A 24576-nucleotide genomic window follows, 5' to 3' on the forward strand; every position below is an offset into this window, starting at 1 on the left:
CCTGCCTCTCTGAGGCCCAAGGCTCGCTATTCAAGGCTCTCAGTCGGGCCGGCCCTGTTCCCTGCTGGGAGCCGGCCGTGAGGGACAGCGAGACGTTCCTGCCGCTGCCCCGGCACACGAGCCCCGGGTTTTTGTGGAGGTTGTTGAGCTGTTCCGGTAGGGTCTTCGAGCCTGGGACGGGACGTGCTTGTGCCCTGGGTCACGAGACAGGAGACGAACGCCGGTAGACGCAGCCGGGAACTCGAGACCATTCGGGCCGCGGAGCAGGGCGGGCCCGGCGGGGCGGGGCAGAGGCCGTCCCGCCCCCGGTCGCCTCGGAAACGCGGTGCGGATACGCCAGCGGGAGAGGCGGCCGGCGAGCAGTTCCGCTCCGAGGGCGGAAGTGCGCGCCAGGGTTTCTGCTGCTGACCAGCCAGCAGCATGGTGGCTCCCGTACTGGAGACATCTCACGTGTTTTGCTGCCCGAACCGGGTGCGGGGAGCCCTGAGCTGGAGCTCCGGGCCCGGAGGACTTCTGGCCTTCGGCACGTCCTGTTCCGTGGTGCTCTATGACCCTCAGGTAATGGAGGTGGCCATTCGCCCGACCCCGTGTGCTTCTGGGGCCGAATCTGCTGGGTGCGCTCGGGGAGCACTATAGACGCTGTTCCGGTGCGTGGAGACCCGCTTTGCGGTCGGGTCCGCTTCAGGGTGGGTGTCTGTGCGAGGAGTCTCGCTCTGGCACACGGGACTGTCCTCTCGCGGCTTCAGGCCCTGCGTCAGCCTGGGGTCGCCTTGTCCTCCCAGTGGCCTGTTAGCTCCAGGTGGAAACTCATATGATGACAACCGTTTCTGAAGCCTTCTGTGGGAATTGTAGAATCAGCTTGGGTTTTAAAAGATTTGCAGTTTAGGTATGGGTTAAAGCCATCACACAGATGCTATCTCATTTCTCTATTTCCCTCATTGCTATTTAATAAACTTGTCTTGAATTTCAAAGAAATATTACTTGTATTTTAACTCCGGAAAGGGACATTTTAAAGAAAGTGCCGTTGGGGCAAAGGTCTTAGGGGATGAGGATTCTAAGCAGTAAATATGAGGCAGGACTTACCCATTCCCCCAGCTGTACCCAATCGATTATTTTCTTGGCCCTTTCCCTGCTAAACTTCTCAAGTGACTAGTTTCTGCATCCGTCCCAGAGTTCATTATGACCCCATTACCACTGGCTAATTTTGGGTAATACAGTTAATGTTGCCTTTCAAAAGGAGTGTCAGTATAAAAAGTAAAGTGCTGGAAATTAAAATACAGTGCAGGAGATAGCTATATGTGTTTCTTGTTGTACTGCTTTATTAATTTGATTAAAAATTCCATCATCTTCATACCCTTTGCAGATTCAAACTTATAAATTAAATAGTGGTATTCCTTTCTCCTATCTTGAGCTTGCTTGCCTCCGAATTTTTGTTTCTTGTTATTGCCTTGCACTCTTAACAGGTAAGAGATAACACTTAAAACGAATGCTAAACTTTATAGTGGCCGTTAACCAAGGACTGACTCAGCTGTAGAAGCCTGTCTTTCTGCAGCAGTTTAGGTTTAGTGGAATTGTGCCCATGCCTTCTATCACATTTTTATTTTTAATGATAACCTGGTGGCCAGCTTAGAGGATTTTAACATCAAAAAAAGAAGTGTATGGAGCCTAAAAAGTATGCACTTTGTTTTGTTTAATATTTGTCATGTGGACATTTAATTAAGTGTAGGAAAAAGAACATGTCAAATGCTAAAATAAAATTTTGGAGATATCCATTGAGCAAACTCGAGGATCCTTTATGGGCTAGCCTTGGACTGGGTGGTGATGACACAGATAATGGGTAATAACTCCTGCCCATCAAGGAATTGTATTTCTAGTGAGGGAGACAATGAACTACTTCAAATTGTTTCCCAGACTCAGGTAACCCGTATGTGAAATATATTGATTTATGCACATTAACCTCTGTATGTGAATTCCAGTTCACATGTAAGCAGATGTGAAGCTCTTTGTTATCAACAGAGAAAGGGGCTGTAAAGAGGAGGGCTCGGTAGGCATGGAGTCTTCAGCAGTTGGGGATATAAGGAAAGCCCAAATGTGGAGTGATGTTGGTGAAAGCTATAATCTGAGGGTCTGCTAGGAACATGGCCGGAGACCCTGAAAGGGATCTAATGTCTGAGGATCTTAGTAGTTGTGGCCTGGTGAATTTGTGCCCTTAAAGCTGAAGAACTCAACACCAGATCAGCCATGGCACGCTAAGTGAGCCATGAATTTTTATCTATTTCCTTTATTGAAGGTTTTTTTTTTTTTTTGTCAACAAAATGCTCAAAGTTGGTGCAAGCATGGTAGAAATAGGCCCTGAGACCTGTGGGAGCACAGGTCCTTGTCTAGTTTGGGATTTCAAGAAGGCTTCCCAGATGAGAAGAGGGTAGTGGTAAGTGAATGTGGAGTGAGGGGAAAAGGGCAGGAATGAATTAAAGTGAATGGATGATTTGAGCCATGGTTAAAAGTTTATGAATTAAGGAAGGTAGTTCTGTTTGAAGTAATCCTAAACTTTTTATCAGCGTCAAGATCACTGAAATCTGATTTTTGTTAATTTATTAATTCCTCTGTAGGATAAATTTGAGTTTACTAACTGGTGTCTTCTTCTCTAAAGAAAAGGGTTGTTATTACCAACCTGAATGGGCACACTGCTCGAGTCAATTGCGTACAGTGGATTTATAAACAGGATGGTTGTAAGTATTAATTGGACTTCTCTTAATTTAGGGTTAGCTTACCTGATATTATGCAACTGGAAAACAGAAAAATGGTATGACCAATGATATATCTGACCCATACTTTTACTTATAGCAGCTGAAGCATGGAAACACAGCAGTGCTTAGGCTGAGAGTAGAGGCAGGCCCTGACTGAGGCCACCATTGCCCACAGTTTTTGATCAAAAGCATGTAAGCAGGGGCTGTGTTGGAGTTCAGGCTAGGATTCAGAAGATTTGGCTTGTAGGTCTGTTTTTGCCACAGACAAGCTATAGTTTTTTTGTTTGTTTTTTTTTTTTAAGGCGGGACATTACATCTGTTTTGACCCCAGTTTGCATCTTAGTAACATTTAGAAAAGTAAAGGCTTGGGCTGAATCAGGGGACCCTAAGATTCATGACACCTGTGAGGTCAAAATTATTTTCAGAATAATACTAAGAAGGTATTCCTAGTTTTTATAATCATTCTGTCACAAGTATATAGTGCCATTTTCTGGTGACTACATGACTTGTGATATTGCAACAGATTTAACACAGAAGCAGATAGGAAAATCCAGCTAAATTCTAGTATGTCTGTTAAAGAGATTTGCAGAAATAAGAAACAGTGCCTTTCTTACTAATTTTTTGTTTTGGAAAATACAGGGTTCTCCCCTCCCCCCATAAAAGTGTTATTTATGTTAACATGTAATGGGGTTTATTGTTTTTAAGTAAACTAATAAGTATTTTTCAAATTTCTCAGTTTTAATTTCTAATGTGGTTAATCTTGGTACATATAGCCTATGTAAACAAAAGGTCTCTGGGGTTTTTAAAAAAAATTTAAGATTGTAAAAGAGTTCTGATATTAAAAAATTGGAGAATTGCTAGACTAGATTGTCTCCAGGTCTCTTCTGTTTCTGAGATTCTGTGGCTCTAGAATTTTTAATTAACATCTCTTTTAGGTGGGCTTCTAAAATCCAATGGAATTTTCCCAAATGTCTTAAATATACCTACTATAGTATTCTTATGCACTCTGCATTAATTTTATTTTTTTATTCCACAAATATGTATGGAGAGCATTCTGGGCCAGGCACAAACGCAGAATTTCCTGAATTCTGTGAAATTCGTACCATTTACTATGATTTTATCTGTGACATTAAAAAAAAGTTTTAATCTACTTATTTCAGCTAGTAGTGCAAGAATGACATTAGGTCAGTAAAAACCATTAAATAGTATAAAGAATAGCTGTCAGTGCAGGTATTAAAACAATTGCAATTATATTAATTGCCATGAAATGTCATCAAAGACTACATGGATCTCAATATAGGGATTGGTTATAAAATATTAATTTGGGCTTGTATATTTTATCTTCCCATTAAAAGTAAGGTTACATAAAATGAATTGCTTGTGTATCACTGTAATCTCTAACCATTATGATTGATTTTCTCAGAATTGGACTCTCCTGTCAGGTAATTCAGGTATTCTTTCTAGGACATGTATCACTGATATAAAATTTAAATAATACCATTTCATATTTTTAAAATGTCTGATTCTTAACACGTTACCTTCATGCACCTTAAGAGTAATTGTCAATTATGTGGTTAGGTAAGTGACTTAATTTCTATGACATATGAAGAAATTAAAACCCAAGATCACAGCTGGCTGGCAGCAGGGTTAGGACATAAATCTGCGACTTCCGAGTACAAATCTAATGTTCTTTAGGCAATCCCCCAGCTGCTTTGCCTTAGGCCAGAAGAAACAAATAAATGGAAAATCCAAACCTAAGTTATTGGTTATATGATTTTCCCTGTTTTGGTTCTTAATCCTTTTCTTCTGGCATCAACAGGAAGTTGTAAATGTTTGAAAGAGCTATTCTGAAATATATATCAGATCTCAAAAATACGTGCTGTACTTGGTAGGAGCAGCTGACTGTAATGTCTCCTATATGTTATTTCTGCCAAAAGTGTTTAGCCTGAATCTTACGAGGAAACAACCAGACCTACCCAAATTGAGGAACATTCTGCAAAACAACTGGCCTGGACTCTCATTGTCACACAAAAAAAAGAAGGGACTGGGAAACTATTCAAGATTAAAGGAGACGGAAAAGATGTGACAACCAAATGTGCAAATGTGGTCCTTAGATTCTGAGCTTAAAAAAGTTATAAAACATATTACTGGGACAATCTGGGGAAATTTTAATATCGCTTATGTATTATATAACAACACTACATCAATGTTTAAATTCTTGAATCCATCCAATAATTGTATTATGGTAATACAGGAGAATGTTCCAACTCTTGGGGAAAGTATGATAAAATATTTGTGAATCGGAAATCATGTCTCCAACTTATTTTTAAATGGTTTGTCAAAAATAAAAAAGGGGGTGTGTATACATAGAGCAAGATATTAAGCTGATATGATGAAATCTTAACAGTTGGTGAATCTACGTAACGGTATGAGTTTTATCTTTTCTATAGCTTTGAAATTTTTCAAAATAGCTGGGAAGAAAATAAAAATGTTTACTGAGATAATTTTTTTTCAGCTCCTTCTACTGAGTTAGTTTCTGGAGGATCTGATAATAAAGTGATTCACTGGGAAACAGAGAATAATCAGGTGGGTAGACAATGTTTATGATCATAAGAAATGACTTATATTTACTTTTATTTCCCTTTTTTTTTTTTTGCCCTAATTTCTACCATATTCTTCCTTTATGAAGTTTCCTCATTCTTGTTTATCAGTAATTCAGATCCTGCATCTTCATACTTCGCAGGTCCTGTACCCTTCCCTCTGGTACCTGCTTCCCATATTCATATGCTGTCAGTCATTTCTGTGAATTTCCCATCATTTAGAATAATTTTCAAACTGCTCTTAATGTGGGCTGTTTGTTTTCATTGATAGCAAAAACTAACATTGTTGTGTGCATAGGACAGCAGTTGCCATGTGGATATAGACTTACATAATTCTAAGTGATGTTATAATATGCAGTACAGGGGTGTGTATGGACCTCTATGGATGGACAATCTAATGGTTGTTTCTAGTCGAAAGCAAAGATTAATGATGTAAAATTAGTGCATTGGGTATTTGAGCATCTGCCATGCGAAAGATGTGGATGAAGCCGAATCCTGTTCATGAATCATGTACATAGATTTGAAGACAAAATGCACTAGAATTACTAAAGTACAAAGGTGGCTCCATGGGTGGGTGTTTCCACTTGCTGTACCACATGCACACGGCTGTGCAAGTTCGGTGGACATTTAAGAGGCAGCCTTTAAGGTGGGTCTTATAGTGTGAGATGATTTTCCTTAGGAGGAATTAAAAGAGGGAAGATTCCGGGTAGGAAAAATGCATGAATCAAAGCTCAGGTAGGAAAGGAGACCACTTGCTTAGGAGTATCCAGTTTTAATCAAAGCCTAAGATGTCTTTAGTGCAGGGCTTTCCAGAGCTTGTTCAGAGAATTATTCATCTCTCAGTTCTGTGAAAAAGGAGTCTGTGGCCAATCAAATTTGGGAAACATTGCATATCATATACATCTCTTAGAGACCACAGTGCATGTGAGCATAGTGAAGGCTTTGAAAAGTCCCACTATGGACAAACCTGCTTATCTTTGCTGAACTAGTATTTTCCAAACTTACTTCATGTCTGATTTTTTTTTTCCCCTTTAAATCTCTTGGCATCCTTTGCAACTTTGAGGAACACAGTTTTGGAAGTGTTTCTAGGTAATGCGTTATAAGCAGTAATGCTAGAGAAGTTTTACTCTTCTTACATAGAATAGTATAGAGTAGGAGAAAATCATGACATTTGAATACTAGCTTCAAGGTTTGTTCTTTATTAGCAGACATTCAGAAGTCACTGAGGATTTCTAAGCAGTGGGCTGTGAATATCAAAAGAAGATTAATCTGACAGGAGTGTGCCAAATTAGGATAGGAAAAAATAAGAAGGAAGGGCTATGGGATGTATTTTTGAAGGAAGAATGATGTTGGCATTGACTAGATTGTTTTCAAAGGAGTGGGGAGCTGGTGGGTAGAGGAGTGAGAGCTGGTGGGTAGAGGAGTGAGAAATCAAAAACAGTGGGGTTCTGTCTCAGGGCCCTGGGAGGAGGATGCTGCTCCAATGCAAAATAGGCAAGTAGCAGGGAGGATGTGGAATTCAGTTGTAGACATGTCATTCGAGTTACTGGCAGACACCAAAGCTTGTCCCAGAGAGAGGGGGCAGGCGTGGAGGTGGGGATTTTTGAGTCACCTAGACTTAATGAGAGCTCCAAAAGGGAATGGAGCAAACCAGCTCCTGTTTGGACTTATTTTGGCAGAGGAATCCGGAGAGTGATTTGTGATCTTGTTGAGACTTTCAAGACTCTTTCCTCCCTGCTGCCCCAAGCTTCTGTCAGTAGAGAGGATTGCAGGCTGAGTATCTGATGGCAGACGGCAAACTTAGTGCCGGACCAGAAAGGAGAATGTGAGGCCAAATGGGGAGGAGGAGAAGAGGAGGATGAAAGACATCAGAGGATTTGGGGGAAGGGGCCACACACTATAACCTTAGAGGCTTAGTTTCCTTCCATGCACACCAGTGCTCACTACATCTTGACTTCTGATAAAAGGAAATAATTCTAAGCCAGTATAATGAGAGATTTGAGTCTTTGAATGGTGGACGTTGTTTTCTAAAAAGCCTGTGAACTGGAGAGATTTGTTTCGTTTCAGCTTTTGAGATTCTCTGATGGTTGAAATACAACCTTGCTTAAAGATGTGAGTTTTTTTCATAGATTTAATTTTTTAGGGGTAATGATACAGACTCATTAAAGTTTGAATACAGAAAGAAGGAAAAAGATACAAAGTGTCAAGCTAACATTCTAATGAACATTATTCCAACTCTCTAGTTATGTGTGTATAATTTTAGATGAAAATGATTTTATTATACTTGAATTCTAAAAAGTATTTTTTTCAGAGACGCCAAAGGTTAATGATAACAGGAAGTTAGTCCCTTATACATAGCTGTTAATTACCTTCTTGAGTGGCAGAGTTCTGCTTTAAGTAATTGGGAAAACAACTGTGGAGACATTTAAGCGACACCTCTATTTCAGCAGGCAGCAATTTACAGAAGATACCTCTCAAAGGAAGTGGTAAACTCTCACACATTTGGATCTCAAAAAATAGACCCCAAATAGCAAAAATGATGTCACAGGGAATAATCTTGCATGGCAAGCAGGAAGACTTGATAAACAGATGGGATTTCCCAGTTTCTGCCATCTTTCCATTTTTGTAGCTCTGATTCAGGCAAGTGTGAGTGGATTCTAAAGATACTTGGTTAAAGTTTAGTGGAGAATAGAATATTTACTCAGTCCCAAAGTATAATCTCACGTATTACCACCACCAAAAAAAAAAAATTAACTTCATAGTGAAAAAAACCATGGCAGACACTACTTTTACTAAGATATCAAGGCTAATTTCACTAGAAGTAGAACAAACTGACATTGTGTTGCTCCTGATGTGATGCATGTATGTAGGGATGTTGTCAAAATGTATACCCTGAATCTGTTCATGAAGAAACAGACTAACCTGAGAGGAGCAGCAATCCACAAAGCTGGCCTGTATTCTTCAAGAATGTCCATGTTGTGGATGTCTTTCCGTGATAATAAACGTGCATTTATCTACATTATCCTTTTTCTTGGCTTAGAATATATGTCTACAGTTTTTTAATCAGTTTCCTATTCATACTTTTTAGATTGATGGCAGTTTTTCTAAAGAGTGTGTGGTGAATATCCTTCTGCATTTGTCTTTTATCATGCGCTACACTAGTGCTGCTCTCCGAGTAGATTCTCAGATGTGAGATTGCTGTGTCACAGGGTGTGCACATTGTGTGTGTTCATACTATGAGGCCAGCTTCTCACAAGTTTACGTTCTTCTCAGCTGAGAGAACTTATTTCCGGGTCAGGCATTTTAACAGTACCTTTAATCCTCTGATGCTGGTTAAATGAAGGTAAAAGTGATCATTCCTTTTCTATTATCATGTTTTTGTCATTTTGTGTGATTCAGCTTTTAAAAGCAGTCCATCTTCAAGGCCACGAAGGACCCGTTTATGCAGTGCATGCTGCTTACCAGAGGAGGGCGTTGCACACACTGCTAGTGTCCGCAGCTGCCGACTCCACTGTTCGAGTCTGGTGTAAACAGGGTTCTGAAGGTAGGTTTAGAGGCGTTATAATCCCAACGAATGAAATAGTAAATACCAAATGAATGACAGCTTAGAAGAGCATACATGTGATTTTTTCAGTCTTTCAAGCAGTTTTTAAAAAGTTAGAATTCTAATCTACATGTTTGTTTCTTTTGCACTTTACCAAAACTGTTTGATGATATAAATTCCTTCAGAGCTTTTTCATTGTAAGTCTTTGTTCTCTGTACTCTTGTTAAAAATTGGCCATTTAGATTCATGTGGTCACTGGGAGCTCAGGGCTGACTTCTCTCATCTCAGTGCTGACGTCCAGGGCTCTGATGATGCTTGGGTGAGGCAGCTCTACGTGAATAAGCTCAGAGTTAGTTGTTCACGGTGTGTTTTATTATTTCTTAGTAACATGCCTTCAGACCTTGAACTTTGGAAATGGATTCACTCTGGCTCTCTGCTTTTCTTTTTTGCCTAATACTGATGGTGAGTATCCTACTAAGTGTATATTCAAAGAGCAATATATTTTCATAACTCCATACAGTCAGAACCTAAGAACATAATGGATCTCAATTTTGTATCTAAATGTTTTCAGGAAATAAGTTGAGATATACATAACATAGTGATTTCTCAGTGTTCAAATGATGTGCAGATAAAACATAAGGTTGGGGGGGCTAATTAGGAACTTTAGTAGCTGTTAAAAATTTAAGTGACTTAATGTGTTCTTAAGATTGATACTGCTGTTTATCAAATATATTGTCAATGTGTATAGATCTAATTTGGGAAAATTATGTAGCTGTGTGAAAGTTGAAGTTCTGGGATAAGCTGAAAAAGTACTGAGGATGGACCATGGGAGCATTTATCTCCAGGCAACAGCCCCTTGCCCATCCTGCGTAATGACAGTTTGCCTAAGACCACTTCAAATCTCCCAGACAGAAACAATTTGCCTTTTGCTATGAAACCTGTCTGTACCCATCTTTGATTATCCTCCAAAGCTGCTGGCCAGTGCCAGTCAGTCTTATGCCTCTTCAGTTACCTGGAGGACAGACCTGGTGGGGAGAGGCTGGATCGGAAGCCTCCAGGCTCTTTTGCCACCTGCAGAAGGAGCTGTGATTCCATGGTCTCACGTGATGCCTCCACATTGTGCAAATGCTCCTCAGGATGAGAAACTGCACGCATTCTAGTTATATTACATAAAATTTAAATTTTTTGCACCTACATTGAGGCCAAGTGACTGGAGCTTTTTGGCTTTTTTCCCTTAGTTGATTAAAAGAAAGCTAATTTTATAGTCACACCTTTCATAGCTTTTTAACCATGTAGTTAATTATATGCTTTTTTATTTTGTTCTTTAATTATTTCATAGATTTTGTTTTACTATCAGATTCTCAAAATGTAAAGTCCTCAGAGTAACAAACATACCTTTAAATCTTTGTGCAGTAGCCATGATAGTAAACTCTCCTGGAAATTTTGTTACTCACTTGGGCTAACAACGTTTCCTCTTCATCTTCTGGCTGCTGTTGTTAAATACTCCTAGCTCACTCCTGAGACTCTCTTTTTACTGCTCCTTCTACCGTAAATGACACAGAATAGAGGAACGGATTCTCAGTTAATTAATAGTCATACTTTGCCCAGTAACCATTTAATGGAACATTTTAGAATATTAATTTTATTCCTAAAGACATTTATCGAGCACTTTGAATTTAGTTGTTCAGTAGTGTGGGGAGTAGAAGTCAGGACTCTTTACCTGGAGCTTAGAATCCAGCGTAGGTGACAGTCATAGCATGTGATGGAATGCCTACAGTGAAGCCTCTTTTCTCCTCCCCCAGTGCCAGTATTAGCCTGTGGCGATGATGACTGCAAAATTCACTTATTTGTTCAACAAAACGATCAGGTAATTAATGATGTTTATTAAGAGGCTAGAATTATGTTCTGCCTAATTACATATCTTAATACAGACTATTTCCAGATTATAGAATTTTAGGAATGTTCTAGTCTAAAATAATCCAACAAGAGGATCTTTTTTGACAGCCCTCTCCTAAATGGTTTTTGAATCTTTGTTTGAACACCAGATAGCTGCTGCTTTGGCCACTAGGTTCGGAGTTGTTGGGGGAAACAGTTCATTAGGTGGGGAAGGCAAGAAGAGAGACGCTATAGTAGTGTTTTTTCTTAAAAGTTTTAGATGAACAATAGCATACCTACGGTGAAATACTCTCCAGAGGTGGTTACTTGTCCTTCTGAGCTTTACCTGTTCTTTGGGTGGTTAAACTAGAGGGACGTTTCAGAAAGAGGGTTGGTTAACTTTAGGCTTATTTAATTAATAATAGAGATACTTATTTCTTTGCATTTTATCAGACAGTTAAAAGTGATTGTGAATGTTCAACCACCCAACTTTTTTCTGTATTGTACCCACAGCATGTTGTGAACATTTAACAGTATTTGAGGTCTACAGATGTTATGTACTCAAGATTGCTCAGTTAAGTGATTTAGATGATTATGAAATTTTTTATCCCCAAATGAGAGCTCTAATGTCTAATCAGATGTGTTCTCAGTTAAAAAAGAAAAAAGATGCAGTAGAACTGGCTGAGACCAAATGAAGTCACTGATATACGTGAAAATGTTAAATTCTTATACCAACTCCTATGATTTTTGTTGTCTGACTAGTTTCAGAAAGTACTGGTTCTCTCTGGACATGAGGATTGGATAAGAGGCGTCGAATGGGCAGCCTTTGGTCAGTATGAAATTTTGCTAAAGTACACATAATGGGACAAGTATGTGTAACTTCCAAGGAAGCAGCCTCTTTTTTTTTTTTTTTTTTTTGGTATATGTATATTTTTATTGGAGTATAGTCATTTACAATGTTGTGTCAATTTCAGCCTCCTATGTTTTAATTTAAAACTTTTTGTATATATCATTTTTCTATTGTCCCACTTAGAAAAGAGGATACTTATCCCTTTTATCACCTATTATTTGGGGTGGTAGCGTATGAAACTTGTTGATGTTTAAAAGAGGGCACTAGCTGACTATTACATATGCAAACGTTCTTGACAAATTAGTAGATTGTATATGCATAGCATATATTATAATCACTTATTAGCATTGTGTGTATACTGAAAATGAATATAGGCCAAATGAATGAAGGATAAGGAAGCAAAATCTTATTTTTTCAGGAAATCTAGATATGTGTATATTATAAAAGAGAGACTCTTATACTTAAAAGTTAAGAATACAATGTTTTAAAAATAATAAAATTTGTTTTCTAATTAGGTAGAGATCTTTTCCTAGCAAGCTGTTCACAAGATTGCCTGATACGAATATGGAGGCTGAATATAAAATCAACATCTTTGGAAACTCAGGAAGATGATAATATAAGACTGAAAGAAAATACTTTTACTATAGAAAATGAAAGTGAGTAATAATGAAAATATTTGATGTAACAATACTTAGGTTTCCCGGCTTACTTATCTGTTTCACTACACGTGTATGTTTGTGAAGCTTAGGTTTTTCAAAAGTGTTGAATCCCTGATACTATGTGTTTTTCCTTTTTCATTTTTATGTGAGAATGAGCCATTTTTCATATATGAAACTTATTTTTCTTCTAAAAATAAGTGAGATTTTTTTAAATTGCTGAAAATAATGTTTAATGTTTTTTCAATAAATCAGTTTGTAAAATATTACTAAATTTGCAGTTTTAGCATAGGACGACTTAAAGGAATAATGTAAATTGTTCATACCTTTGTTGGAGGATATTCTTAAGAGACAGCTAAATCCTTGTGTTTGAGTAGTAGTGGATGTCATTCAGTACCCCTCCATGGTACATCCTGTTGGAATGTTGCATTTGAAGGAGAAATTTTCAGATATGTATCTAAATGACAAAGTTAGTCCTCAGTAAACATTGTTCATTGAGGAATATTCTTCTCTGTTATTACTATTCTTGATTATAAAGCCCCATTAGAGCTCAGATTTGGTGACAGATTTTTGGGGAGGACCAGGAAATACTATAACCAGCATATTGTGAGTAGCTGTTTCCAAGTATGAAGTTTTTTGTGATAGTTTCATTAATTATTTTGTTTGAAAGTTCACAATATTGATTTGACTTCCTTTAACTCTGCATTTATCTTAGGGTTTTTTTTTTTTATTTAATATTTTAGACTGTTACACTTAAAGAGTGAGGATAGAAAGCAGACTGGCATGTCTGTTTGTATTTTTTAATTGCAATGTAAGAGTAGCTGTCCCTGAAAATTTAAAAGTAGAACAAATTCCTTAGTTTTTATTTATGGCTCGGTAGGGAAAATGTCAAGAAAAATTTATGTATCTTTAGGACTGTTTTTCACCTGTGGTTTTGAACAATGTATAAAGTTAATGAAATTTAGAATGCGTGTGTTTTGTTGAATCTAAATCATGGTCTATTCTGATTCTGTTTTTTTGGATGTAATTGTACAACTGAGATGGTTATGAAAATGTTCTTTTTAGAAGAGCTTTGGGGAGAGAATGCTTCATTGTTCTTGTTACAGGTATTAAAATAACATTTGCGGTTACTCTGGAGACCGTGCTGGCTGGTCACGAAAACTGGGTAAATGCAGTTCATTGGCAGCCTTCATTTTACAAAGGTAAGAAGAAAAACATACTCATCGCCCACATTTCAGTTAAATCTCCCTTAACAAAATTTTAAAAAGCTGACCAGATGAAGTAGAAGGATACTTTTTGAGTGTAATTAGAAATCTCAAATATTAGACATTTTCAAGTTGGTAAAGTATAATACTGCAGCCCTGTTCCGTTAGACATTCAGGGCCATTGAAAGTTGTGTTTCTAAGAGGGAACAGTATGACTCCTGCCATGATGCCAAAACTGCCATACCCCTTTTCATCTTTTTTTCTTTAAAATTCTTACCTAGTCCTTACGGAATTTAAGAGAAATTGACTTTCAAGCCAGCTTCACTGGAATGCTCAACCTTGGAACTACAGAGGTGGTAATACTGAGATACGTCATTTATGGCAAAGTAGAGGCCTTTCTCCCTCTCTTTCTTTTGCCCGTAACCTCCGTTTGTGGAGTGACGATGGTGTGCGTGTCCAAGCTGGTGCTGGGGTGTAGGGCTGAGCACGGCAGCAGCTTCATATTCTGCCCTCGTCCCGTCCCTTCCCTGGGACAGGAATAGAGAATAGCAGTAATTACTGCTCAAGTAAGCACCATCCAGCTCTTGTCATATTATGCCATATTTGCTGCAGTTTAAAAAAAGGTAAATTAGATATTACAGATAGAGGATCCCTGTGTGTTTTTTCCTGAACCCTTTCCCCTCCATCCTTCCCTTGAGGCTGAGTTGAGCTCATATCATTCCCATGCATATTTTTATACTTTTGCTGCAAATTTGTGTAGCCATAAACAATATTGTCTAACAGCTCTTAAAACTTTATCAGTATGCATTCTTTCTTACAACTTGCCTTTTTAGCTTAACATGCTTTGGATTCATGTAACTCTAATTTATTTATTTTTATTACAGTATATATTCCATTGTCTAAATATTACAATTGGTTTATCTGGTCTAACAGTAGATTTTTGTGTTTCCAGCGTTTTGCTGGTGCAGCGTAGTAGTGAACGTTCTTGCAGTATCCATGTTGTGTTTTTCTGGTCATCTGCAAACAAGATATTTGTCAGTCACCTAAAGACGTTAGTTTTTTTTTTTCTTTAGATGGTGTTTTACAACAGCCAATGAGGTTATTGTCTGCCTCAATGGATAAAACCATGATTCTCTGGGCTCCAGATGAAGAGTCAGGAGTTTGGCTAGAACAGGTAAAAATGTGAATATATAAGGAACAGAAATTTGAGTTTATGAAACAGTAAATCCCAAATCTGTGTTCCGAGAGCTGCAAATACGTGCTCTTTGTATATGTTAAAAAAGTGAGAACATAATCTCTGTCATCAGTGGTTTCTATCGTGAGACATGTGGACTCTATGGTTATGAATTGTTTTCTGTCTGTGGTTGAATAGGTTCGAGTAGGAGAAGTCGGCGGCAATACTCTGGGATTTTACGATTGCCAGTTCAGTGAGGATGGCTCCATGATCATCGCTCATGCTTTCCACGGAGCACTGCACCTTTGGAAACAGAATTCCACTAACCCAGTAAGAAAAGTGTTTTTAAGTAAAGCATTTCTAGTCAAATAGGGTGAATCCTAAAGAAAACCTAGGTAAAAGTGTTGTATTACTTATAACCCTCTGCAGGAACATCATAGAGGCATTTAAGTTCAGATCACTTCACTTCTTTCTGTAGATGTTATTTTGTGATGCTAAGTAAGAAACTCACGCTTTTCTAAGAATAAAAGTATTTATTTTTCAGCATTGTTGAGATACTGAAATTTGCACATAGGTAAATTTTCTTTATTTTCTTTCTTTCTTTTTTTTTTAAATTTTCTACATAAGTGAAGTTTAAGCTGTATAAATTTTAAGCTCTCCCGTAAAGCTATATACATTTTTTGATGCAAGTTTTCCCTAAAATGTAGAACCTCTTTGTTCTCTTAAAAAAAATCACGAAATTTGATATTTTCCTGCTGAACAACTAGGTACTCCATTGATAATTATTGAATGAATGACCAACCAAAGGCATTAGAAGTACTTGTTATTTTGTGATTGACTATAGTGATGCTCTCAGGGGCTCTTGATATGTGTAATTCTAAATGGTCCTCCCAATATTGGGCTCTTCTAGATCTTTCTTAGAGGTTTTAGTCTCAAAGAGAGGTAATCTTCTTCTAATCATGCAGCTGCCTCTCAGCACTACTCCGTATCTTACTCTCTAATTTGCTTCCTGTCTGCTGCTTTGGGTTTAGGGAGGTGAGGTAGCAGGAATTGTGGCTGTGGGCACCGGCCTGGGAGCTGGACGACCTGGGCCTGAATCTTGTACTTCCTAGCTGTCTTTGAGGACATTACCTAACCTTTGTCTCAGGTTCTTTATCTGTAAAATGTAGACAGTAATAAATAGCTCCTACGCATAGGGTTTTCATGATGCTAAAATGAATTAATATTTGTATAGTATGAAAAGCAAAGCCTGGCACATCCTGGATGCTATATATTTTAAATAAATAAATGAAAGAAGTAAGAACATAGAGCAAAATATGAGGCAGCAGATTTTGAATGTGCATTTAATAGCTTCTTTATAAAGTGAAAATTCATGGAGAGCCTCAGGGGTGCCATCAGTTAGTGTGTGGAACTTACATAAAGAGCAGATTCATGGGTTTGCATAACCTTCAGTTTGTGGGCTTTGGAATAGTTGTTTTACGTAGGAGAATTTGAAGTCTCAATACATGGAGTGGTTTACTCTTTCCTTTGTATCTTCCGTTTGGAGTTGACCTTTAAGATTATTTCTACTTTTAAATGAACCAGGGAATCATTAGCTACGACACTTTTAAATAGATAGTTTTAAGGATAAATCTAATTTTGTTCTTAACTTAGAGCTTCTTTGAGCTGTGTTTCAGCTCATCTTTGAGACCTTCATAGAAAAAAGCATTATATGAGTAAGGAGGAGCTCAAACCAGAGGGCAGAATTTCCCTGTACCTTTGCTTATAATTTGACTTCAAATTAATAATAGCTATTTACCAAGTATAGAGGGTGATTTTTTTTATAGACTTTGTATTTTAGAGACATTTTACGTTCACAGAAAAATTAAGCAGAAAGTAAAGAGAATTCCCATTTACCTCTGCCCCCTACGCATGCTCAGCCATGTCCACTGTCAGCATCCCACACCAGAGTGGAAATTTGTTACGATCAGGGGTAACATATGAAGACAAATAAGCTCTTTAGCACCGTGCTGATAGTCCAGAAGTGCTGCACTTTGTTCAGAACTTTTTGGAAACTCTCATTAAGTGCTAACTTTAGAATCAGTTGTTACGTCACAGAGGAAATGAACAAGATTTCTTTGTTCTAGCCTATTCATGGTTTTGACTAGAAAATAATATAACTTAATCACTGACCATATTCATCAGACTTGGCTTTGAATGACCTTTTAGCTATTTATACAAATTTAACTTTCCTCTAAAGATCAAGTTTTACCACCACTTGAGTTGTTCAAAAAGATGTTTTGTGGACCAGGCACATGACATTTTCTATATTTCATTGTCATTATTTCCATGGTTGCTGGTGCAGGCTCCCTCAGGAGGTGGACTACCTAGCATTGATTTAACCTCTGTCCTCTACCCCTGCAGCTTTTTTTTACTTAACAAAGAAAGTGTGTTAGGCACACACTCAGAATCTACAGACTCATGTTACACAATACTCTGTTATTTAGTTTAACAAGCAAATACTCACGTAGTAACTAGTATGCGCCAGCATTGTACAAATAAAACTTCATGTAATTCTCATAATGACCGAATGAGCTAGGTAACTCTTTTACAGAAGAGTTCATTGAGGCACAGAGAGGTTAAGTAGTATCTGGGTTCTAGGAGGCATCCATAAGTGATGAAAGGAGGGGACTTTACCAAGGTTACTGCTTTAAAAGGACACAGCATATTTGAATGTTTAAGTTCTAATATGCTTGACTGGAAAACAGATCCTCTACTTTAAGATCCCATCTTGTTTACTTAGCTTCTCGCTTTGCTCAGGGGCTACGGTCTTTTCCTGTATCAGACCTGAGGGCTGAAAGCGTTATTAGACTTTCTTCTTAGTAGTGGTCTTAGATTATTTTGATGTGTCATGAGCACTTTCATTGCAGAAAGAGTGGACTCCAGAGATTGTTATTTCAGGACATTTTGATGGTGTCCAAGACCTAAAGTGGGACCCAGAAGGAGAATTTATCATCACTGTTGGCACTGACCAGACAACTCGACTTTTTGCTCCGTGGAAGAGGAAAGACCAGTCACAGGTGAAATGTCTTCCTACTTGATTGTCCACTTTAAAAAACATCCATGAGCACGTGGAAAGCGAGGCAGCATCGTTAGCCATTAGGGAAATGCAGATTAAAGCCTTGATGAGTTGCCAGTACACACCCACTACAATGGCTGAGGTGTAAACTACTGAGGGTGGTAAGGATGCAGGCTGACTGGAACTTTCATACATTACTGATGGGAATGCAAAGTGGGATAGCCACTCTGGAAAGCAGTTTGGTATTTTCTTAAAACTTCAGCATTCCAAAGAAGACATACAGGTGGCCAACAGACCCATGAAAAGATGCTCAGCATCTTTGTTGAGCTGATCATCAGGGAAATGCAAGTCAAAACCACAGTGAGATACTCCCTCATACCTGTCAGAATGCCTAGCATCAAATAGATAACAAGTAACAAGTGTTGGCAAGGATGTGGAGAAGAGGAGCCCTTGTGCACTGTTGGTAGGGTTGTAAATTGATGCAGCCAGTATGGAAAACGGTATGAAGTTTCCTCAAAAAATTAAAAATAGGACTACCCCACAATCTAGTATTTCACTTCTGGGTACTTGTAGAAAACAAACAAACAAAAAACCATTTCAAAAAGATATATTCACCCCTGTGTTTATTGAAGCAATATTTATAATAGCCAAAATATGGAAGCAACTAAGTATCCATTGATGAATAGATAAAGAAGATGTGGTATATACACAATGGAGTATTACTCAGCCATTAAAACAATGAGTCATATTGTTTATAACTGTGGATGGATCTAGAGGATGTTGTGCTAAGTGAAATAAGTCAGGCGGAAAAAGACAAAGACCATATGACTTCTCTAAAATCTGGACTCTAAAAAGAAAACAAAATGAAAACAGACTTACAGATACAGAGAACAAACAGGTGTTTGCCAGAGGTGTGATGCTGGGTGAAATAAGTGAAGGATTAAGAGGTACAAGCTTGCAGTTATAAGTAAGTCACGGGGTGTGATACACAGCATAAGAAATATGGTCAGTAATGTAATAACTTTATATGGGGACAGGTGGTTCCTAGACTTACCTTGGTAACCATTTCATAATATATTAAATGTCAAATCACTATGTTGTACACCTGAAACTAGCATAATACTATGTATTATGTCAACTATGTTTCAGTTTTTAAAAAAGCTTAAGCATACCTGTATTCTTTACAATTCGAGCAGTTCAGATTTTAGTTGTCAAAATGTGTTTACTTCAGTTCCACATAAAAAATTTTCTTACACCTTGTAATTTTAGGTTTAATTCATTAAGAAACACGATCAAATCTGCAGTGAAAGCTAATGTCTAACATTATATAGCATTACATAATAGTGGTTGAGGCCAGTTTTTGTTCAAGAAACTTTTCAATCGTGGCCCTGAGCTTTAAAAAACCACAGTAAAACTTTACCACTGGTAAGACATTGAACTATATTGTGCCACAGAGAAAGTATTCTCAACTTCAGTTTCTGACAGAAATTCATGGAACTGATTATGGGTCAGTCCATGAGAGCTAATGAAATTTGCAACTGACATTTCTGCTTCAGCAGCACGTGGTAGATTAAAATTAATAGAGCCCAGAACATTGGGGACGACACTGTAGTCAAGTAAAAAATGAGGCAAATGATTTGGAGTGGTTTTCTGTGGCTCTTGGTGATTTGTTACCAGTGTGACTCAGTTATTGTTTATTCATGATCCATTAAAAAAAATCAATATATCAGACTTGACCAAAATGTGAATTTTCTGCTCTTTGAAAGACGTTGTTCAGGAAAATGAAAAGACAAGTCCCAAACTAGGAGAAAGCATTTACAAAGCACATGTCTGATAAAGGGTTTTTATCTAGAGTATATAAACAATTTTCACAATTCAATAATAAGAAAATAAACAACCCAGTAAAAAGAAAGGTCAAAAGATACTTCTCCAAAGGAGATAGATATATGGATGGAGATAGATAATGAGAACAAGAAAAGATTCTCAACACCATTAGTCATTAGGGAAATGCAAATTAAAGCTACAATGAGATACCATTGCACACTATGAGGATGGTTGAAGTTGAAAGATTGACCATACAGGTGTTGATGAGGTGATGGGCAGCTGGATCTCTCATACAACACTGCAGGTGGGATTGTAAAAAGTACAGCCACTTTGGGAAGTAATTTGGCAGTATATTGACATTTTAAATAGACATCTACTAAATCACCCAGTTTTCCTACCTATGGGTAGTATTTCCCCAAGAGAAATAGGAGTATATACTTATGCAAAGACTTGTACACAACGAAAGTTCATGACTTTTTTCAGTAAAAGACCAAAACTGGAAACAACCCAAATGTCTATGAGTAGATGAATGGATCAACAAGTTGTTGTAATGGACCAGGGCCCTATCAGGCCTTCCCGGGACAGGCCCTCCCCCATATTCTCTGCTGTAGCTCCTCTCTGAAGTACCCAGATAAGAGTGACCAGAAATGGCTCCCTCATGGTAAAGCACGTTCTAGCCTGACTAAGTTGCACATGTTGCCCTCTTCCTTAGAACACTCACCCTCCCCCTTAAGCATCCATTGTTCCAGGCATAGAAATGTCCGGAGATGTGACTCATTAACTCCTGGTGCAGAAGACAAACACCAGACCAAGGTCCGTTGGAGGAGGAGGTCATGGTCTGATAGCCACAGAAACAGGAGGCTCTGACAACAGGTTTTCTTGACGCCAACGCAGAGCTGTGTCAGGGAGGAAAGTGCAGCCCCTGCATGTTCACAGGTGTTTATCAGAAGCTCTGTTCTTGGACTCTTCCTGAAAAACTCCCTGTTACCCCTCCTCAAATCAGGGTTGCAGTCTTGAAGCATTAGCTTGCTGTGACCCCCTTTGCCTGGCAAAGAAATAAAGCTGTTCTTTTCTGCTTCCAAAACTTTGTCTCCAGATTTCAATTTGATGTTGGGGCACAGTGGCTGTGAGTGAAAAAGATTGAACTGTTGATAAACACAACAATATGGATGAATCTGCCTTATGGTCACATTTCTATGGCATATGGAAAGATTTTATATCTGAAATTTTGCTTGTTGAAAAGACTTCAGTTTTTGAAATGTATGATCATTTTTGTTTATCCTATTTTGATACCCAGGTGACTTGGCATGAAATTGCAAGGCCCCAGATACATGGATATGACCTGAAATGTTTGGCAATGATCAACAGGTTTCAGTTTGTATCTGGAGCCGATGAAAAAGTTCTTCGAGTATTTTCTGCACCTCGAAATTTTGTGGAAAATTTTTGTGCCATTACGGGCCAGTCACTGAATCATGTGCTTTGTAATGTGAGTATTCCTCTAAATGCTTTAACTAAATCTAGCCACTTCATTTAAAATTTTAAAAAATTTTACTTAAGGCTGTAAATGGAGTATATGGGTAGAAAGGAAATCAAATCATGTTATTGGCCTGACAAACTTGTGTGTGTGCTGTGGTAGGCAGTAATTTAAATACTAAAATTAGAAATTTTGTAACAAATAAGCCCAAGACACTATAAAGAATTAAAATGTTAAATTAAGGCACAAATACTGTGTATCATCACTGTGCTAACAAGTACCTACAATAAAACAAAACATAACAGGTGGGTCATGTTTTCAGAGATTTCCATCTAGATGTAGATTGGGGTGGGGGCAATGGAACTAGTGTACCTGCAACTGTTAAGATGACACCAGTTAATTGCTAAATCTTGTGGTGGTTAAAGTACATTTCATAGAAGGAAGTGGTCACTCTGCTGGAATAACGAGAAAGTGGGGCTTCATTTGAGTTTTGAATGGGTAAGTTTTTATTGATTTTTGTTTCTGCCCCCTTTCTACAGAAGATTTGAACACTTATAAAAATGCATAGGTTTTAAAAATTATAAAGTAAGCAGTTTTGAAGGAAGGGAAAGGAAGTAGGAAACGTGTTGTGTGTCACAGGCGTGCACGTCGTACAGTCCTTTGCTGTGCTTAGAATTGGGTCCCAGATTTGCTTCTGAGCTTGAAAAGGATAAGTACACTTTTGATAGGCAGAAGGAAGGAGAGAGAGAGCAGTGGGCAGCCAGAGCTGTTCGAATGAAGAGTATATAGAGGGAAATGGAGAGGCTGGGGGCAAGTCAAATGATGGAGAACTTCGGGAGGCAGGCGTAGTTTAGACTCTGGGGTACCAATGAAAGTCCTATACAAGGTGATGAGAAGCACTTTAAGGCGAAGAGTTACATGGGAGCAGTATACACCTTTGAGCCCAGAGACTTTGAAGGCAGAGATGCTAGAACCAGTGGGGGTAAATCTGGAGAAGAAAGAATCATTTTAGAAGAAATGTCCAGTTAAGTTTCCTGGAGTGTCTCAGGAGCTCCTCCTGCCAGGGGCTTTCTTGAGTATGTGAAGAAGATGAAAGATTCTGCTATGCTGTTTTTAATGCTAATGGACAGTAATGAGATCGAAAGGGAGGTCCTGATTGTGGTTACAGAGCTGACCATATGGGGGTGGAAGGGTAGTTGGTTTGAGGATCTCACAGTTCTAGGGATTGAAAGGTAGTCTTAGGATTCCATAAGAGGCTTAGTCCCAGATACGTGTTTAGTTCTGTGTCCTGAGATACAGGAATCCTGTAGACTGAGAAGTTCCCATACTAAATGTTGGGATATGTAGGAATGCCTCTTATTATTTTCATAGTGTTTTGTTTTTCTTGGTTTCTGAAATAAAGCACGCAGTCTCTCATGTCTCAGGTAACCATTCTTTGGTGATGATTTAAATTCCTATTGCTCATGTTTGTGTTGAGTTTCAGCCTCTGTATTAAAGTTTAAATCATAAGAAATGTTCTTAGTTTATGGACATGTGCCAATTTTGATGATTAACATACAGTTTCGTATGTAATAAATTCATTGATATAAATTGTAGCATATAAGCAGATTATTGCCACTTCAGAGGGCACTGCTACAAAGTTTTAAGATATTCAGAATTGTAAATACATTTAATGACAATACTATGACTGTGCCTTCCTGGGAAACATCTGTGTTTGCGTGAGCATCAGCAGGGATGTGCCTGTGAGACTCTGGGAAATAAAGCTCCAGGCCTTGCATTTTCAGCCCACTCTTTGCTAGAAGCCAGCAGTGCTTTCCTTTGTCAAACCTTGAAACCCATTGAGCTGACAGGGTTTGATGAGCTCATGGATGGGAGGATGCCCAACTCTGTGGATTGGGTGGGGGCTGGGAGTCAGCTGGAGCCTGGCTGCTGGAGGTGATTGCTCAACATTGCATCTCTTGGTTCAGGAAATGGAAGTGCGGGCAGATGTCTACACAAAATGGTCTTTATACTGCTTCTTAGCATTTATGTGCATGGCATTTTTTATAGTGTCTGAGATAAGAGTAACCTTTGGCATGTAAAGTATCTATCATGCTTTTTATTCCAGCAAGATGGTGATCTTCCAGAAGGAGCTACTGTCCCTGCTTTGGGATTATCAAATAAAGCTGTCTTTCAGGGTAAGGCTTTCGTCTCCAAAATTATTGAACTCATACTGGTACTTAAAACCTAGTTACAGACTTGTATAACATGTGCCTAATGTTCATTACAGGGTTTTGTTTGTTTGTTTTAATATCACAATACATGCATCTTTCTTCTCTATCAGATACTTCCTGGTAACTACTCTGTGTGCACAGGCAGGCCCTGAAATAGGTGCTGCTTTTACAGTGTATTTCATGGAGCACTTACAGCCATAGATGCTAATGTGGGGAGCCTGAAAAATGTGTTCTATAGTTTTAAAAGTTTGGGAAATGTGAGCTCAAAAGAAAAGGAAGGACTCTCCATGGAATTGACTAGTTCGATAAGGAGCACATTTGGGAAATACCAGCGTAGTGGAAGTACCCTTGGCTTTGCAATCACGTGGCTGCAGCTCTGAATTGCACTACTTTGAATTGCACTGCTTCGAAGTGCCGCTACTTTCCAGCTAGTGGCATTAATACTAGGACATGTGTAGGAGACGTCAAGATGGTGACTACATTCATGATGTTGATGTGTTTCTTCTAAACTAGGAGATATAGCTTCTCAGCCTTCTGATGAAGAGGAGCTGTTAACTAGTACTGGTTTCGAGTATCACCAGGTGGCCTTTCAACCCTCTATACTTACTGGTAAGAAAAGGCACAAAGATGGTTTACTAGAATCATTTGTGTACATATTGCGGTATCTGTCACTGCTGACCTATAAGTGCTGTAGAATTCGTTTGCTTGCATGAAAATTGCAATGTTGTAAATTTATTGTAGAACCTCCCACTGAGGACCATCTTCTGCAAAATACTTTGTGGCCTGAAGTTCAAAAACTGTAAGTTAAACTGTACTTAGCTCTTTGGTCTGATTCTGTCCTAACTTGTGATTCCCTCCCCGCCCTCCATCCCCAACCTGATTTTCTCCTTTGCTTTCTCTTACCTACATTTTCCCACCTGCTCTAGAGTTCCTTTCATGGCCTTTATAAGGGGCGAGAATCAAACTTTGTTTTATATTGCTATGCATTATATTTACTAGCTTTTATTGGTCTTAATTTTTAAAATAGAGAGGCATAACACTATATATATATATTTTTTTTTTTCCTTCAAAAAAAACATTTTTAAGTTTTGTTATTCTCTCAGTTTTTTTTTTTCCTGCAGTGGTTCCCTGTCAAAACCTTTCCATGGTTTATTGTTTATTGTTCTGTCTGGCTTGGGGTGAAAACTTGTATTTAATCTAGTTGTTGGAATAAGTTGTATTACTTTTAGGGAGTTGACATTTTTCTCCAGTCCCTCTGTTTTTTCCTGAAATATTTGCCTAGACAAAAACGAAATGTTTCTTAAAAGCACTGTATGTTAACCAGAGAGATTGATGTTATTTTCACATTTAAAAATT

At 38.4% G+C, this 24576-nt stretch overlaps 1 protein-coding gene across 1 annotated transcript in view; it reads left to right on the plus strand.

Moving 5' to 3' along the window:
- The first annotated feature begins 273 nt into the window (after positions 1-273).
- Positions 274-24576, plus strand: part of ELP2 (elongator acetyltransferase complex subunit 2) — a 31953-nt gene continuing 7650 nt past the window's right edge. The window contains exons 1-16 of the mRNA XM_010947204.3: positions 274-558; positions 2651-2729; positions 5263-5333; positions 8747-8891; positions 9276-9353; positions 10694-10758; positions 11529-11595; positions 12132-12272; positions 13379-13474; positions 14551-14651; positions 14850-14981; positions 17561-17710; positions 20831-21019; positions 23115-23184; positions 23734-23829; positions 23962-24019. Coding sequence (XP_010945506.1) covers positions 421-558; positions 2651-2729; positions 5263-5333; positions 8747-8891; positions 9276-9353; positions 10694-10758; positions 11529-11595; positions 12132-12272; positions 13379-13474; positions 14551-14651; positions 14850-14981; positions 17561-17710; positions 20831-21019; positions 23115-23184; positions 23734-23829; positions 23962-24019 — 1676 coding nt within the window. The 5' untranslated portion in view covers positions 274-420. The remainder of the gene's footprint in view (positions 559-2650; positions 2730-5262; positions 5334-8746; positions 8892-9275; positions 9354-10693; positions 10759-11528; positions 11596-12131; positions 12273-13378; positions 13475-14550; positions 14652-14849; positions 14982-17560; positions 17711-20830; positions 21020-23114; positions 23185-23733; positions 23830-23961; positions 24020-24576) is intronic.

This window comes from Camelus bactrianus, chromosome 24 (genome assembly GCF_048773025.1).
Source record: "Camelus bactrianus isolate YW-2024 breed Bactrian camel chromosome 24, ASM4877302v1, whole genome shotgun sequence".
Taxonomy (NCBI): domain Eukaryota; kingdom Metazoa; phylum Chordata; class Mammalia; order Artiodactyla; family Camelidae; genus Camelus; species Camelus bactrianus.